At 46.5% G+C, this 17,042-nt stretch overlaps 1 protein-coding gene across 1 annotated transcript in view; it reads right to left on the bottom strand.

Moving 5' to 3' along the window:
- Window positions 1-16,175, bottom strand: part of LOC147626275 (vacuolar protein sorting-associated protein 26B-like) — a 121,330-nt gene extending 105,155 nt beyond the window's left edge. The window contains exon 1 of the mRNA XM_086816413.1: window positions 16,038-16,175. Coding sequence (XP_086672539.1) covers window positions 16,038-16,040 — 3 coding nt within the window. The 5' untranslated portion in view covers window positions 16,041-16,175. The remainder of the gene's footprint in view (window positions 1-16,037) is intronic.
- Window positions 16,176-17,042: the final 867 nt, after the last annotated feature.

Genomic DNA, 17,042 nt, shown 5'->3' with positions numbered 1-17,042 from the left:
AATGATAAAGGAGAGGAAGATCCCCCTCTCAATATGTGGAGGGTGATGGTGGAGGACCGATGCCGATCTCATTGCAAAGACGGTCGAGGATGGGCTGGTTGACGGATTTTGTAAGGATGTCTGCATGGTTGTCCGCCGTAGGAATGTACTAGAGTCTGATGGTACCAAGCTCAACCTGTTCCCTAGTAAAATGAAAATGGACACCCACATGCTTGGTACGGTTAGAAAAAATAAGATTGCTGGCAAGGGCAATCGCACTCTGATTGTCGACGAAGATGGTAGCATCTGATAGAATGTGCAGCGGAAGAAGGGAAAGTGGAAACACAGGAGAGAGAGAGAGAGAGAGAGAGAGAATGAAATGAAATGATATATTAACGTCTTTAGAAGGCCAAAATGACCTATGAGACCAAAAAGGTTACAACAATTGGTGGATCTGATACAATGTCTGTGTAAGAAAAGCTAAAAACAACTTAACAACTAACTGAAACTGAAACAACTATGAGGAAAAGTAAGGTACTAGGAGCTCCTAATGGATAACATCTGGGAGGAAAACTCCAGCAACAAAGGTAAGCATCATATACATCACTATCCAAAGATGTCTCTCATCGGTCGATGGCGGATATCCTCAATGTCCTCCATGGTGAGTACTCTGACTGGACGTCTCTCATGCCGTGCTAGTATGGTCCTGGTCCTCTGTTGTAGTCCCCGCCGGTGTCGAGATGGGCCTCTCATCTTGGGGCGCCTGGACCGCCCCAGCTCTATAGCCCGATCAATCAGTGTACCTCTGGTGCGGCTTTACTCTGGGGCTAGCTGCAATGCCTGCTGGCCTGACTGCTCAATCTCTGGTCGAAAGAAGTCTGTAATCTGCCTCTGTAGGTGTCTCTCCCTCTCTGATCCCCTCCCTCTCAAGAGACCCTCTCTATGTCTACGCAGCTCCAACAAGTATAATCCGAGGCATCTCTGATCCTGGTATCTCATGACTCTAGAAAGTGGTCCGAAACCCTCTCTGAACAGGCAGTGAAAACGGCCATGCTCATGGAATAGTCTCCATGCCTCGCCTGAGTCCTGACTCATAAATAACTGATACAAATCCCTCTCTAACTGAGCAAGATAAGCCCTCTTCTTCCGTCGCACTAGGTGCCGGAAGGTAATCCGTGACTATCTGTGAGTGGTAACACCCATGAGCACCTCTCTCTGTAATCTGATCCTCATCTCTCTGCACTCCTCATCATACCAGCTGTTCTGGGGCATGTTCCCAGATCGTCTCCGTGTAGGCTGACTATGGGGATATGCCTCTGATGCTGCAGCATGAAGCGTCTCTATCAATATCTGAGTGAGCTCATCTAATGGCCGTCCCGGCTCCTCGGCACATAAGCGTCTGTATATCTCATCCGTGTACACGGTGTCAGTCTCCCTCATAAAGGTATAACGAGTGTGTGTGGAGACCTATCCCAATGGAGCGGTGCTAAACTGAAATGTGAGAGTGAAAGACAAGATAGCATGATCCACTGCTATTCCAACCGGCCTAGTGCCTACCATAAAATCCTGAAAAGAGGGAATGAGACTGGGCTGAGCCATAACATAGTCCACTGTACTAGCACCATGCCGATGTGGAAAGCTAGTGAAACCGCCCGATGTCGGGAATCTCTATAGGCCATTCAGGATGGCCAATCCATGTGCAGTCCCCATGTCTATCAAATACCGCCCATACACTGTATGTTCCTCATCCTGTGAGATAGGCCCATATCCCTAACATCAAGCTCCCTCAACATCTCCTCTGAGGTATCATAAAATATTGTCTGGCTATGGGCAGTCCTGGCATTGAAGTCCCCAAGGAGAATGATGTCACCATCCCTGGAGAACTCCCAAATGTCATCATCCAAAATAGAAAAGGGAGACTGCCCGCTAGGTGATGCATACACTGATGTACTAGGAGCAAAATAGCATATAGCAATGTAGAGATATCTGCCCGTCTCTGCCCTCAATCAAACCCACATGTACGAGAGAGAGAGAGAGAGAGAGAGAGAAATGAAATGAAATGAAATGTTATATTAACGTCTTCAAAAGGCCATAATGACCTATGAGACCAAAAGTTACATCATGGTGGATCTGATACAATGTCTGGATTAAAAAACCCAGAAAATGAAAAATAAAGATGATACTACTGGCACCTAGAAAATGAAACTGGAACTGGAAGGTACACTATGGAGGTACCTCCATCTCATAATATGTGCCGCATCGGACACTAGAGAGAGATGGAGAGGAAACACAGGTGAGAACCTGCTCTCAATATCATCACCAAAAGGAATACATGTCCCGAGCAAGAGGGGAGAACCTCGTAAGTGAGGGACTGCAGCTAGACAAGCTAGGCAAGCAATGCTAAGCAGTGAAATATGAGGGAGGCATGTGGCTATATATACCCCTACATGTAGGCAGCCGACTGGAGCAAAGGACCTCCACGACTGGGAAAAATACCCAGGACAATAAATGGGGAATAAATATGGGTAAAATACATGTGAGGGGTGACCAGCCCCTCAGACTAACATGGTCAGTCCTAGAGGCTAAAATAGGACACCAAATAGGAAGCCAGCAAGTAGGGGATGATATCTAACACCCCCTCTCAGCACCGGATGCTAAGCAAACTCCAAGAAGCCAGAGATGCCGTCCTCGATCAAAGATGAAAGACTGCAAAAACAGGTACCAAGAAATCTCCACAAGCAAACTCCTCAACAACTCAGCTACAAAAGCAACAGAACAAGTTGCCAGGTACACCGCTCCTCTGGAAGAAAACAACCATGTAGGTTGCGACGTGCTGCTCCAAATAATGGTTCCAAACCCAAGTGTAAGAACACTCCCCGAAGTCGAATGTCGTGTATCCAGCCTGGAGAAGGTATGAAAAAACCTCATAACCAACCAAGATCAGATCCTGTATATAATCAATCCTGGGAAAAGCAAACTGCTCCTCACGGGAACCCTCAAAAGAAATAGAGTCAATCTGCTCCAACTTTGTACCAAGAGTAGCGAACTGCTGTATAAAAGCATCCTCTGAAAAGGTCGGCATCGCAAGATAGAAAGACTCCGTAGAAAAGATGGAGTCCATCTGCTCAAACTCCATAACATGAGTTGCCCAATGCTGTACGCCACTGAGGTGGGCATCGCAAGATGAAAGGACTCCACATCCCCCTCTGAAAAAAGATATCGTCGGACCAACCTGATTCTGATCCAAATCCAAAAAACTCTGAAAGTACCACTGTGCCCCAAGCACGGTTAGCAACCACAGATCCAAAGCATCCCACCAGGTCCAAAAAACCATCCTCCAAAACAACAAGCCAACAGAACTGGCAGGTGGAGGGGCATCCTCAAAAGCATCACAAAGAGAGGCAGAGGAAGACTCCTCACAATGAGGAAGGGAAGCAGGAATATAGACTGCAGTGGTAACAAAGTCCTCAAAAGCATCACAGATAGCAGAAGACTGTTCCAGAAGTAGAACCAGATCCCAAGAATCAGCAACAAATTAAGGATCCATGTGAAAGGATCACACCGCAAAAGGGCAAAACACCCTCCTTGTTCTGCAAATACTGCAAAGAACACAAGCTCGGACAAAATAAACTATGCTCAGGATCTCTGAAAAGATCACTGCTCTCCTCCAAATAACTGTAAACTCCTATCAAAGAAGAAAGTCTCCACAGATACAACACAGCTCCCGAAACTGATCCTCAAGTGAAGTAGCTGGAGAAAGGCCCCTCTGAGTGTAGAAAACTCCTCTGGGAAGTAAAACGCAGCCAAAACACTGCTATCCAGCAAAAAATAGCACTCCACCGCCAACAGAAGGCAAGGAACATGTAGAAACCGGGAAACCGTGTAGGCCAGGAACAAAACACAGAAATAGATGCTCCAAAATCAGCAAAACGCTGACTGAAATCTGAAATTCAGAATCCTCCTCAAGTACAATCCAAACAAGAAACCCCCTCTGCAGTGATATGTGTCCACTAGAGAAGAAAACGCAGCCAAACAAGGGCTACAAACCTGAAAATTCAGGACAACCAGTGTCCACACCTCCTATGAGGAAAAACGCTGAAGAGAAGGTACCTTCGGGTCAAACAGATGAAGCACAAGTGAAGGTAGAGCTACCAGTAAAATCGGTTTCAAAAAACGCAGCAACCATGGCTGCAAATCTGAAAACGCAGAGGTATAAAGGGCTGAATATGGAAACGCTGAAGCCTCAGATCAAGAACTGTTGCAGATCAAGAACTGTTGCAGAGAACAATCAGGGGGTGGGAGGGATGGCACAAGATAACCAGAAAGGATAGGCAAAAGAGAGCCCAAAGAGCTCCAAGATCAGGGCTGGGAAAGCAAGCCCAAACAGGCAAAAAATGCAGCATGTTTGGGACAGCTATGTTGCTGTCCAGACCTGAAAAAAAAAACACCTAAGAACCCCTAGAAGGTGCCACCAAGAAGGGCAGGTATGCTGTCCAGAAAAAACACCCTTGTCAGGCTACCAAGAAGCTGCAAACTCATGCCCTGAAGAGAGGAAACTGCAGCCCACTGAATGGGTATCAATCAGCCCATGAAGAAACGCAAGCTTCAACGCATGAACACAAAAACGCAGATCTATCCATGGGCGGAAAAACGCAGATATGAAGAGGTAGAAGAGGGAGCATCCAACGCTGAAAATCATCGGCGCTCTGATACCATGATAGAATGTGCAGCGGAAGAAGGGAAAGTGGAAACACAGGAGAGAGAGAGAGAGAGAGAGAGAGAGAGAGAGAGAGAGAGAGGAAACACAGGTGAGAACCTGCTCTCAATATCATCACCAAAAGGAATACATGTCCCGAGCAAGAGGGGATAACCTCGTACGCGAGGGACTGCAGCTAGGCAAGCAATGCTAAGCAGTGAAATATGAGGGAGGCATGCCGGCTATATATACCCCTACATGTAGGCAGCCCACTGGAGCAAAGGACCTCCACGACTGGGAAAAATACCCAGGACAATAAATGGGGAATAAAAATGGGTAAAATACATGTGAGGGGTGACCAGCCCCTCATACTAACCTGGTCAGTCCTAGAGGCTAAAATAGGACACCAAATAGGAAGCCAGCAAGTAGGGGATGATATCTAACAGAAGCGGTGTCAATGGGAACACGCATCTCCGTAAGAAGTTGACGAAGATACATAGCCTCAGTGGTGGCGTCATAGAGGGCCCGGTATTCGGCCTCAGTGGAAGAACCTACAACGATATCCTGCTTCTTGCTAGACCAAGAGAAAGGAGCAAATCCAAGGGAGTACAAATAACCACTATGAGAACGCCGGCAATCGAAATCACTGGCCCAGTCGGAGTCCGTGTAACCACGCAGGGTGATCCCACGACTGTAGTGAAGTCCATACATATAGGTACCTGCTAGATAGCGAACAACCCTCATTGTTCAACTCCAATGTGGCCCCTTAGGAGCATTGAAATACTGACTTAAAATGGATGTGCAATAGAAAATGTCAAGTCGAGAATTTGTGAGCCATAAAAGTTTCCCAACCACTTGGCAGTAGGCTCACTCTTCATGTGGAGGTGAGTCCACTTCCTTTGATAGTTTGATGGTGGGATCCAATGGGGTAGCCACAGGGATAGCACCATCAAGAAAGTAGGAAGCGATAAGTTGAAGACAGTACTTTTGTTGGGACACAAAAATACCATAAGGATGTTGGACCACCTCCATGCCAAGGAAATATGAGAGAAGCCGAGATCAGTCATCTCAAAAGTTTGTCTCAGTTGTGCTGTAACACGCGGAAGCTCTGGGAGTCTTCTTTCAGCACTGAACACCATCTAGAACATGCTGATGGAAAAACGCAGACAGAAGGGGGAGTAGAGAGAGAGAGAGATAGCTGGAAATTCAGTATATTCTTATGGTACAAAAAGGTACCTACATCTACAGCCATAGGTTGCCTTACATAAAAGGTGGAATACACCAAAATCTGTCCTAAACTAGGACCCATTCCCTAGTGGAATGAACGATTCTATCAATGAGCACATGGGCCTATTTATAGGCTTCTTGGACCAAAGGAGAACTGGCCGACCAGCAGTCGGCCAGCCGACTGGACAACAATATCATATCCTTTGATGCACCTGCAGCCGCCTCATCTGGTTCAGCCGACAGGACCCTCCTTGCAGCCGACACGTTCTCTTGCAGCCGACAGATCTTCTGGTTCTTCTCCAAGTCCACACTAGCCACTTCTGCACCCTATGCTCCAACTTCTACTTCTAAATGCTCTTTTTCTAGCTGCCCCTTCTGGATTAGCTGAGGAACATGTCCATGGCATACTTGCACATGACATCCCCCTCTGCTAAACTTGATGACGGGATTCCAACTTTTTCCTTGGATGACTAGAGTCCCTCTGTCATCCATCCATCTCTGGCAACCCTTTTTCACTAAAAACCCGGCCCGGTCTCCAAAACCACTCTGACTCTGAATAATATCTATGCATCTGTTCCATCCAGTCCCCAATCCGTTCGTGCCCTGACTCTGAACACTGTCTTGGTCTTCATTCCTGAGAAAAGAGTGTGGCAATCTCACATCACCCCTTGGAGGATAATCCTCCCTTGGGACCGTTGCCCGAGAACCTATCTGGCTCACAGGACTGCCATCCCCTCTAGCTTTGTGGAACACCACCAACAAACCTCCTGGGAGCTCTTCCCGATCTTGTGTTCCTTGCCTTGGGCTTCGTACCCGTGTACTTTCCTGTACCTTGGACCTGTACACCATCATATGGGACTGAATCAGTGTTTTAGCTTTGTTGAGCCTGATGCTCTGATACCAATGTAACACGCGGAAGCTCTGGGAGTCTTCTTTCAGCCCTAAACACCATCTAGAACATGCTGATGCAAAAACGCAGACAGAAGGGAGAGTAGAGAGAGAGAGAGCTGGAAATTCAGTATATTCTTATGGTACAAAAAGGTACCTACATCTACAGCCATAGGCTGCCTTACATAAAAGGTGGAATACACCAAAATCTATCCTAAACTAGGACCCATTCCCTAGTGGAATGAATGATTCTATCAATGAGCACATGGGCCTATTTATAGGCTTCTTGGACCAAAGGAGAACTGGCCGACCAGCAGTCGGCCAGCCGACTGGACAGGACAACAATATCATATCCTTTGATGCGCCTGCAGCCGCCTCATCTGGTTGCCGACAGGTTCTCTTGCAGCCGACAGATCTTCTGGTTCTTCTCCAAGTCCACACTAGCCACTTCTGCACCCTATGCTCCAACTTCTGGTTCTAAATGCTCTTTTTCTGGCTGCCCTTCTGGATTAGCTGAGAAACATGTCCATGGCATACTTGCACATGACATGTGCCATGATATCAGCCACTTTGATTTGATGCGAACCAGAAATGATGAGGTCATTGACATACAGAACTAGGTAGCAAACCCCTTGATCTGTGTGGATATAGATATTGGGATCACAGTGAGATTGTTGAAAACCTTGGCTGCAAAAAAAATTGTCAATGTGATGACACCACGCTCGAGGGGCTTGCTTAAGCCCATAAAGAGCTTTATGCAGGCGGAAGACTTTGTCCTCGTACCCATGGAGCAGGAAACACGGAGGTTGGTCAACATATACCTCTTCCTCGAGAATGCCATTGAGAAAGGCACTCTTGACATCCATCTGATAGACTGGCCATGTGTGGTGAGCGGCTAAATTGAGTAAGAGACGGATTGTTGTCATTCGAGCGATAGGTGCAAAGGTCTCGTCGAAGTCAATGCCTTCTTTTTGGCGAAAACCTTGCACCACAAGCCAGGCTTTGTATTTGTCTAAGGTACCATCGGCTTTAAATTTGGTGCGGAAGATCCATTTTCTCCCAATGACCTTTCTATGACAAGGGCGATCCACAAGGGACCACGTGCCATTACGATCAATGCTTTCAAGTTCTTGTTCCATAGCCTGTTTCCAAGCTAGCTATTGGATAGCATCTTTCCATGATGTTGGCTCATCAAGCGCCAAATAGTCTACGGAGTAAACAAAGGCAAATGAGGCACGAGGAGTGAGCCTGGTGGACCGACGAGGACCGTCCAAGGGGGTATCATGGGGAAGCATACCAGAATCACGCATGGTCTGTTGGTACCAGCGGGGTACAGGGTAGCGTGGCTGTCAGGAGGAGGAAGCCTCCTCAAGAGGCGAAGTTATAGTTGACTAATTGGGTTCATGTAGCACAATCGGAGATTCTTGTTCAGTTGGTATGGGCACCAAAAGGCGAAGTAAATCCCACGCATCAAAGACAATGTCTCGACGAACGAAGACTTTGTTTGATCTTGGATCAAAAACTGTGTAAGCCTTTGATTCAGACGAGTAGCCCACAAAAATGAGCAACTCACTCCTTGGCTCAAGCTTGCCCCTTGTGTCATTCGGAGTGTGAGTGTACGCATGACATCCAAAGACACGGAAATGGGAAACAGTTGGTTATTCACCATAAAATGCCTCAAATGGGATCCTGTGAGGAATGGCGATCACGGGACAACGGTTCAAAAGGTACACCAAAGTGTTGACCGATTCTAACCAAGGCGTTGAGGCTGCTCAGCAAAGCATGGAGCATGCCATATCCATCACAGTTCGGTTCTTGCGCTTGACCACTCCATTTTGTGAGGGGGAGTTGGTGGAGGTGAGTTGGCGTTGAATGCCCTGTTCTTGCAAGAACTCAGTAAATTGATGGGAGATAAACTCACCACCATTGTCACTGCAAGCAATCCCAATTGAGACGCCCATTTGATTAGTGACTAACCGAACCCACGTGGAAAAGTATTGGAAGGCGTCTGATTTATGCTTCAAGAAATACACCCACATGTACCTCGAATAATCATCAACAATTAGCATGTAGTAGAGAGATCCATTCAAGGAGGGGGTTGGGGATTGCACACTTAAGTCGAAATGAATCAACTTGAGGATACCCTAAGCACAATGAGTAGCATGATGCGGGAACGATGAGCGATGTTGTTTACCCATTTGACATGGCTAGTAAACATCCTTTGTCAGTTTGAGGCTATGTATTCCTTCAACTAACTCGTCTCGTGACAACTCATAAAGTGTGTCATAGGGCAGGTGACCATAGCGAAAGTGCCATAGTCGTTCAATGTTTGAAGGTGCTCTGGTCACATAGGCACAAACCCGATGAAACTCAAAACCTTCGGAAGATGGCTCAGATAAAAAAGTAGACATCCGGTACAAGCCATACTTTTTTGCCTGGCCGCGGGCAACAACAAGACCGGTAGTCTCATCAATTACCTCTACAACTCGCTTGTTGAAGTAAACTCCACAATCGAGTTGAGCCAGCTGGGATACAAAAAGTAAATTGAGGCCCAAGTTAGGAACAAGATAGACATTGTCCAATGTTGCCTGATTGGGGCCTGTGTTGGTGTCAAATAAAACGGTGCCAACAGATTTGATGGGCATCAGTGTGTTGTTGCCACATCGAACTTCATCCTTAGCAGGTCACTAAGAGATGAAAATGTCAGCATTTCGGTTCATATGGTGAGTAGCTCCAATGTCAACTACCCAAGTGACCGGATGGCCACAAGGAAGTGTTGGGTGGGCTTCGATGATGGGCACAAAACGATCAACAGGTAATTGACAAATTTGAATGAGGGCGGACGCTTCCACGCGTGGGCTGCCTCGTCTAGGTTGTTGTTTCTTCGTCCTTCTAGAAGAGTAATCAACCTCAAATGTGACCTGAGCAACATTGGCCGAGGGATCGAGCTGTGGTGTAAGGCACAGAACATCATGTGACATGTGAGAGCTTATGACCGTAGTAATCACAACCTTAAGTCTAACTAAACTGCACTTAATGGTGTTTAAGAGATAGACAAATATGTGTCAATGCAATGCAGCTATATTAGATGAATGAATGCGGTTACAATGAGATCCAAATGGATCTATACTGCTGAATATGCTGCCTATATGCTGAATATGCGGGATGAACTGAATGAACTGCTGTCCACTATCTTTCCCTTGTCTCCTGGGAAGGAAACGCTGAAGGGATGCTTTGGAACAGATGCTGAATGCTAACCTGATGATGAAACGCAGAACTGATGGGCTGAACTGAGCTGAATGTTGCTGCGTTTGCTGAAGATGAATGCTGATGATGATGCGTTACTGATATGCTGATGCGTTGGCTGGTTCTGCTGCTCCCAATGCTTCCTGGAGGAGATGCGTTGGAGAACACACTGCTGAATGCTTGAATGATGAGCTTGCTATCCTGAATGGAGAGGCGCCTGAATATATATGGGTGAGAGGGCTGGTCGGCCAGCATTAATGCAATCGGCCAGCACTGTAAGGCTCATATCTCCCATAAAATACCAATAAAGCCAGTCGGCTGCCTCATAAATGCCTATAAAATTGCATAAATGCCTGAATAATGCCTGATAAAATCCTGATGATGCTAATGATGCTAGAATGATGCCATGTCACTGTACACCTGGCTGGTGTGCACGTGACATTCCCCGCTGCTAAACTGTTGCTGTGTGGTATACCTGGCAACCTTCGACTCCTCTATGGTCCTTCTCCTCCGAACCATTGCCCCCCTTCTGTCTTTTGCTGGGACTGAGGCCGTCTGCAGGAGTGAAATCCTTTGAGCCAAGACTCCATGTACTGCGGGAACTGAATGGCAAATACCTAAGTCACCCCTGACCTGCCTCTGGAAACCTTTCACCTACCATCTCCGTCGTACCTGAAGCTCTGAACCTCCTGAGGCAATGTTGGAGCAAACTTCCGTCTTGTGTGGAAGAGAAACCCCCTGCTGCTGCCAGTTGAAGCCCGAAACTTATGTCCTCCTTTGATGATGGATGTCATTCTTCCCTGAGAGTTCATGGGCAACATGTATGCAAGACTGACTGCTAGGATGACTGCTAAGATGACTATTATGCAAGCCATGTGCAACCCTATATGCTGTGCAAGAATGCAGATGGATGGGTTACTGATGCAGACCTAAGGGAAAATCCCTAAGGGTGGCTTGCAAAATTTTGAGAACTGGGTTTAACTGTGCGGAAGCGATTAACATGATGTCTGACTGAATGATTGATGGAATGAACATGATCTAAGGCTGGTTACCCTGTAACGCTCTAATACCAATGTGACATGTGAGAGCTTATGACCGTAGTAATCACAACCTTAGTCTAACTAAACTGCACTTAATGGTGTTTAAGAGATAGACAAATATGTGTCAATGCAATGCAGCTATATTAGATGAATGAATGCGGTTACAATGAGATCCAAACGGATCTATACTGCTGAATATGCTGCCTATATGCTGAATATGCGGGATGAACTGAATGAACTGCTGTCCACTATCTTTCCCTTGTCTCCTGGGAAGGAAACGTTGAAGGGATGCTTTGGAACAGATGCTGAATGCTGACCTGATGATGAAACGCAGAACTGATGGGCTGAACTGAGCTGAATGTTGCTGCGTTTGCTGAAGATGAATGCTGATGATGATGCGTTACTGATATGCTGATGCGTTGGCTGGTTCTGCTGCTCCCAATGCTTCCTGGAGGAGATGCATTGGAGAACACACTGCTGAATGCTTGAATGATGAGCTTGCTATCCTGAATGGAGAGGCGCCTGAATATATATGGGTGAGAGGGCTGGTCGGCCAGCATTAATGCAGTCGGCCAGTACTGTAAGGCTCATATCTCCCATAAAATACCAATAAAGCCAGTCGGCTGCCTCATAAATGCCTATAAAATTGCATAAATGCCTAAATAATGCCTGATAAAATCCTGATGATGCTGATGATGCTAGAATGATGCCATGTCACTGTACACCTGGCTGGTGTGCACGTGACACATCAGGTAACTGACAAATTTGAACGAGAGCGGACACTTCCACGCATGGGCTGCCTCGTCTAGGTGGTTGTTTCTTCGTCCTTCTGGAAGAGAAATCAACCTCAAATGTGACCTGAGCGACATTGGCCAAGGGATCGAGATGTGGTGTAAGAGATGGCCAATCAGACATCTCTTCAAGGGTGGTAAAAGAAATTGAGTGGGTGGGGGGGCCTTGAGCGACTTGACGAGTGGGTCACCACGGAGATGATCTAGGCCAATTCATATCATTGCCTTGTTGCAGGGTCCTCAGAGGGGAACCCTGCAAAGTAGGTGCGGGATTATTACCCCCTCTTGATCGCCAATTAGGAGCATTACCACCACCTTGGTTGTTTTGGCGATTCAAGTTAGTGGGGTTGTTACCTCTGTTTTCCTTCGCTTTAATGCCACACTCATCATCAACATGACCAGGAATTTGACAATGAGTGCAAAATCTATTCTTTTTAGGAATATTTTGCCAGTAGAGAGTGAGTGTTTAGGCAAGGTTTTTTTGATCAGTGTTGTTGCCTGGAGGTTTGCCTTGATTACCTGAGTTGCTGTTCCCCTTTCCTTGCTACCCTTGTTGAGTAGAGGTGGTATTGGACACAAGGTCCCCCTCTTAAGTATGCAACCAAGCGAAGCGCAAGTGTTGGCACTCACACTCATATAGATTAGGCATAGGTTCTAGACTAATGGTCTATGTGACAAAAGAAAAGAAACTAGAAGGCAACTTGTTCAGTAAAGTGATCACCTGGTCTTCTTGAGACTTGGCGAAACCAGTGGTGGCGTATTCCGCGTTAAGGCGTCGGTATTCAACAACCTTCACGGTCAGGTCATCACTCTCTTTTATAGAGAAAAGTTGGATTTGATGTTTGAGATCAATGCGGCGCGTGCGATCACGTGCTGCATCTCTCTCTGCAAGGTGTGCCCATCTGTCTCAGAGACAGGGGAACTGCTAGAGTTGTGAATGAAACTCTAGCAGAAGGCCATGCATGAGCTCCACTATGGCAATGGCATTCCTAGCCTCCCAATAGCGGATGACATCAAGAGATGCTAGTGAGGGGTAGGGTTTTGGTTCAAGTCCCTTCACCAGGTTCCAGGAACCTTGAGAAGGGAAAACCTATTTCATAAGATTAGCCCAGGTTGTGTAATTAGACCCATTGAAACGAGTCTTTTCTGTGAAAGCATTTCTAGACATAGAGACGTGAAAGGAAGATGGGGGAGTCCAGGAAGGCTGGTACCCATACCCGGAGTGTAAAGGGTGTGGAGGAATTCCAAAAAATCCACTAATACCAAGATAGGTGTAGGACCTGGAGAGGGTACTCCATAAGATGGAATAAAAGGTTGGGCACTCAGCATAGGTGGAATACCTAGCTGAGGCACAAATCCTTGAGTGGACACGTAAGCAAGAAAAGCATTATGGCCAGAGATGGATTGGTAAATTACCTGATATCCCGGAATGCTGGATGGCACCGCAGTGCCAGCACCCGGCTGTACGCCACCCGCTAACAACAAGAAACGGAAAAAAAAAACAATTCTCTCTCTCTTACGCACAGCGCCCTACAAGGCTTCCTTCTCTCCTTGCCAAAAACAAAACTCTCTTCACTTGCCATCCTTCATGACCCACTTCTTGACCACCACACTCCTACACGGGTTCCAGCGATGCAAAGAAAACAACAGTTTTGAAATCCGAAAAAAAAAAAACAGGCTATGACATGAACTCATACCTTGCCTTTGATCTTCTCTTCTCTACCTACCGACTTGCACGCCCTTGAGGCAAGCTCTGATACCACTATCAAATCCCTAAGGGTCTCCTCAAAGAGCAAACCTGCAAAACAAACCCAAAACCTACAAAACAAAGCCATAAACCGTAAAGGGGGTGCAGGCCTGACTCACCACCCAACCATGACAGTTGTGGGCAAAGCCCACAAGACCTGGTTATCCCCACCGAGTCACGAGCTGAGCTAACTAGCTAGACGTACCAACCAATCTCTACTCCATGACGTCCCATACCGCCACGGAGCTACCCTCACAGGCCTTGAGACTACTGCCAGCCTCAGCTGCATGAAGCAGATTAACGTCTGCACTAGATCTAGGCTCCTAACCACAAAGCTCTCGCATAGCCTCGCGAGACACTGACTAACTGACTGACCCGGGCCACCCTTTTATAGGCTCTTGGCCGGCCACCGGGCGCCCGCCCGTCAGTCCATCCCTCACCCAGCTCACCAATCAGCCTACCTAGCTCCAAGCCACCCCAAGCCTCGAAGCTAGTCTTGTATGCGTGCTCCACATGGTAGATACACTCTGTGCACATGACAATCTGTCACACTACACCTCAATGCATGGGTGCATGTGACAAATATATTTCAGCTTGTATGTTATATGTTAATTGCATGTTTCAAATCAAACCAGGAAGCGTTTTACATTGGTGCGTGCACATGAATGAAGTGTCAATGACTGGGTTGCATTGGAGTGGGCTAGAAAAGTGCTCTGGAGCTAAATGGCAAAAGTGGGGATCCCTTAAACACAGCTGGCAACCCAAATACTGACAGAGCAGCTTAGTGTCCCAGATTGGGCAGCCTTCTGCTCTCTTGCATGATGCTCCCCTGCTACCAAACAGTCTCTAGCAGCTTTCCTGCAGCCTGCTCTATTTATCTCCCAAGTGATCTTCATGCTTTTTCTCCTGCCCCTACTCCTACAGCTGATGCATTGATCACAGCAGGGATTCCCAGAAATGTAATCCTTTGGTGTTTTGCCAAACTCGCGAGAAATGGTGCTTTCTCAGTTTCTCTCATGGCTATCTTTCCTCCCTTTGATGAGCCTCACATTATGCCCTAATTTATAGACGAACTCACTGTTCTCTGTTGGCCACCTTTCCTCCCTTTTGCAAGCCTCCCTTTTAGCTGAAACCTCCTCCTAGGACCATGCTCCTCAGCTACTCTATGCAACCTAGCCATAGCTCAATATGGTCATCATGACACATGTATCTACTGAATACTCTTACTGCCTGCTTTCCCACCCAGCCTTCTTCCAGGCGCCCTGCCTGGTCTACCTCTGCTGATAACCTTTTGGGATGCCCTATATAGCATGAAGCCTAGGGCAAGGCTCCCAACTGTCCAACTTGGCTTCCCCTCATCAAATTCTAACACTTGCCCTCAACATCCACTCAGTCTAAACATGATGCAGGACTCCAGTTGATCTATCCTAAAACCTTCCTGAAACCTGCCATGTGACAGGAGCGAAACCATACCGACCTCATCTGCCCCGGGTGGATGGAAGGAAGAACCACAGATAGACTTCTCCAACTTTACAGAGCCAATGAAGAGACCATCCTGGCCTGCCTCCTATGCCATGAAGAAAATTTTTTGGATGCTCCTGTGCAGCTCAAAATTCCTTTCATGGGATCTCCATACGAGATTTGTCAAATGTGATATGCTGGTAAGCTACTAATTAACTTCTGTCTAGAGGGCCAGGGGAAATGGACTCTATAGTGGGTGCAGACTGCGTCTCTCGGATAATGTGAAACGTGAAATGGCGATCATCCTTGCAATGAAATGCGGCTATCTCATGCAACGTAGCTCTAGGTACTGAAGCTCAGACCTGTAATCCATTGGCAATGAATCTTGCATTCGTCTCTAAACTTGCTGGGCATCCTCTTTAAATCCCTTCAGGTGCTTAGCACGGAAGACATGCAGAGACACAAGAGGCCATACAGAGTAAGAAAGCTCTCGGGTGTAAACTTGCCCCATAATTTGATGTATGCAAGTGAGTGCATATTAGCCCATATGACATAATTTTAAATAACTCTTTCTTTTTTCTTTTTCCTTTCCGTAACGTTTCCTTTTTGTTTTGATACTGGAGGGCAAGCTGAATCACTTTTTTAAGGAATTTATTTTCCAATTATATTTTGGGCATTCTAACCGGAATTAGACAGCGATTGACCTCATCATTCGAGGTGAGCATTGCTAACAATATTGGGTTCAAACAGCGTGGATTGGAGAGTGCCCAAATCTTAGGAAAAATATTATCAAATTTGGGTTGAGACTTGCAAATGCTAACAATGCCCGGATCAAACAGCGTGGATTGAAGAGGGCAAGCTAAATGCCCAAAATATCAAATTTCGGAAAAATCGAGATCCGTTGATGCCAATTGATCTGTTTGATTTAGAAATGAACAGCGAAGGAAGAGAAGGGCACTCACCATGGCCAAGTTTAATGGTGCTTTGGTCGAGAGAGAAGCTCAGCAGAGTCCATCCTGCCACTTGGGTCCGGCCATAGCACGTCCTAATGTGTGTTTTTCCTCTCGAAAACACTTTGTAAAAATACACTTTCGTAGCCGGACAAATCCATATTTTTCACACGGTGTGTGATGGTGGTGGGCAGCAGATGAAGATGGGCGGCCACCCTAATTTCTTCCATCATTGTCAATAAAAGTTAAGTATTCACACATAAGTAACGCCTAAAAGTTAAGTATTCACACATACGTAACGTCCCTAAGACCCTAAACACACGCAACAACACGCTTGCCCATCCACCATTAGTCAAAATAATCACCGTGGGTCGGTAAAGAAAGGAGGAGCCTCCTGAGCTATACATTAGAGAAGGTTATATGGGTGTCTAATAAGAATATATGAGATTAGAAGCCGTGAAAGCCTGCGGCTAAATATAAATTGCAATGAATGCCCTATAAAGCCATTCGTTAAGATAGAAATCTTTCTAGTTGGGTAACATGACCTGTTCACAGGTTAAGACACTGAGTCGCATCTGTGCACTCATTAGCCCAACAGTAGCACCTGTGCCTATCTAGTGGAAGATATAGGGTTCGAATCTACCTTAATGGCATCTAAAATTCAATACCCTCTCTTGTGGTTTTTATTCTTTTTAAGAATGGGCTCATGATGCAGTTGTATTGTCTTTAAGAATGGGCTCATGAAGCAGTTTATTATAGATTTTCACCAGTGATGATGGCTCATATTTTGTAGTTTGGTGGCTTCAAGCTATGTGTGTGTGTGTGTGTGTGTGTGTGTGTGTGTGTGTGTGTGTGTGTGTGTGTGAGAGAGAGAGAGAGAGAGAGAGAGAGAGGATCAAATTAGAGAGCTGGGGAGGGGAAAGAGAGAGAGGGTCAAATTAGAGAGCTACAGTTGGACGGTAGGGAATGGTTTATCATCACCAATGCGGATGACTCAATTGTACCGTTGGAGGCCTT

The sequence above is a fragment of the Cibotium barometz genome, chromosome 22, assembly GCF_041138505.1.
Source record: "Cibotium barometz isolate CiBa-2024 chromosome 22, ASM4113850v1, whole genome shotgun sequence".
NCBI classification, from domain to species: Eukaryota; Viridiplantae; Streptophyta; class Polypodiopsida; order Cyatheales; family Cibotiaceae; genus Cibotium; species Cibotium barometz.
Note: the sequence above shows the minus strand (reverse complement) of the source record. Positions and strands in the feature narration are given on the sequence as shown.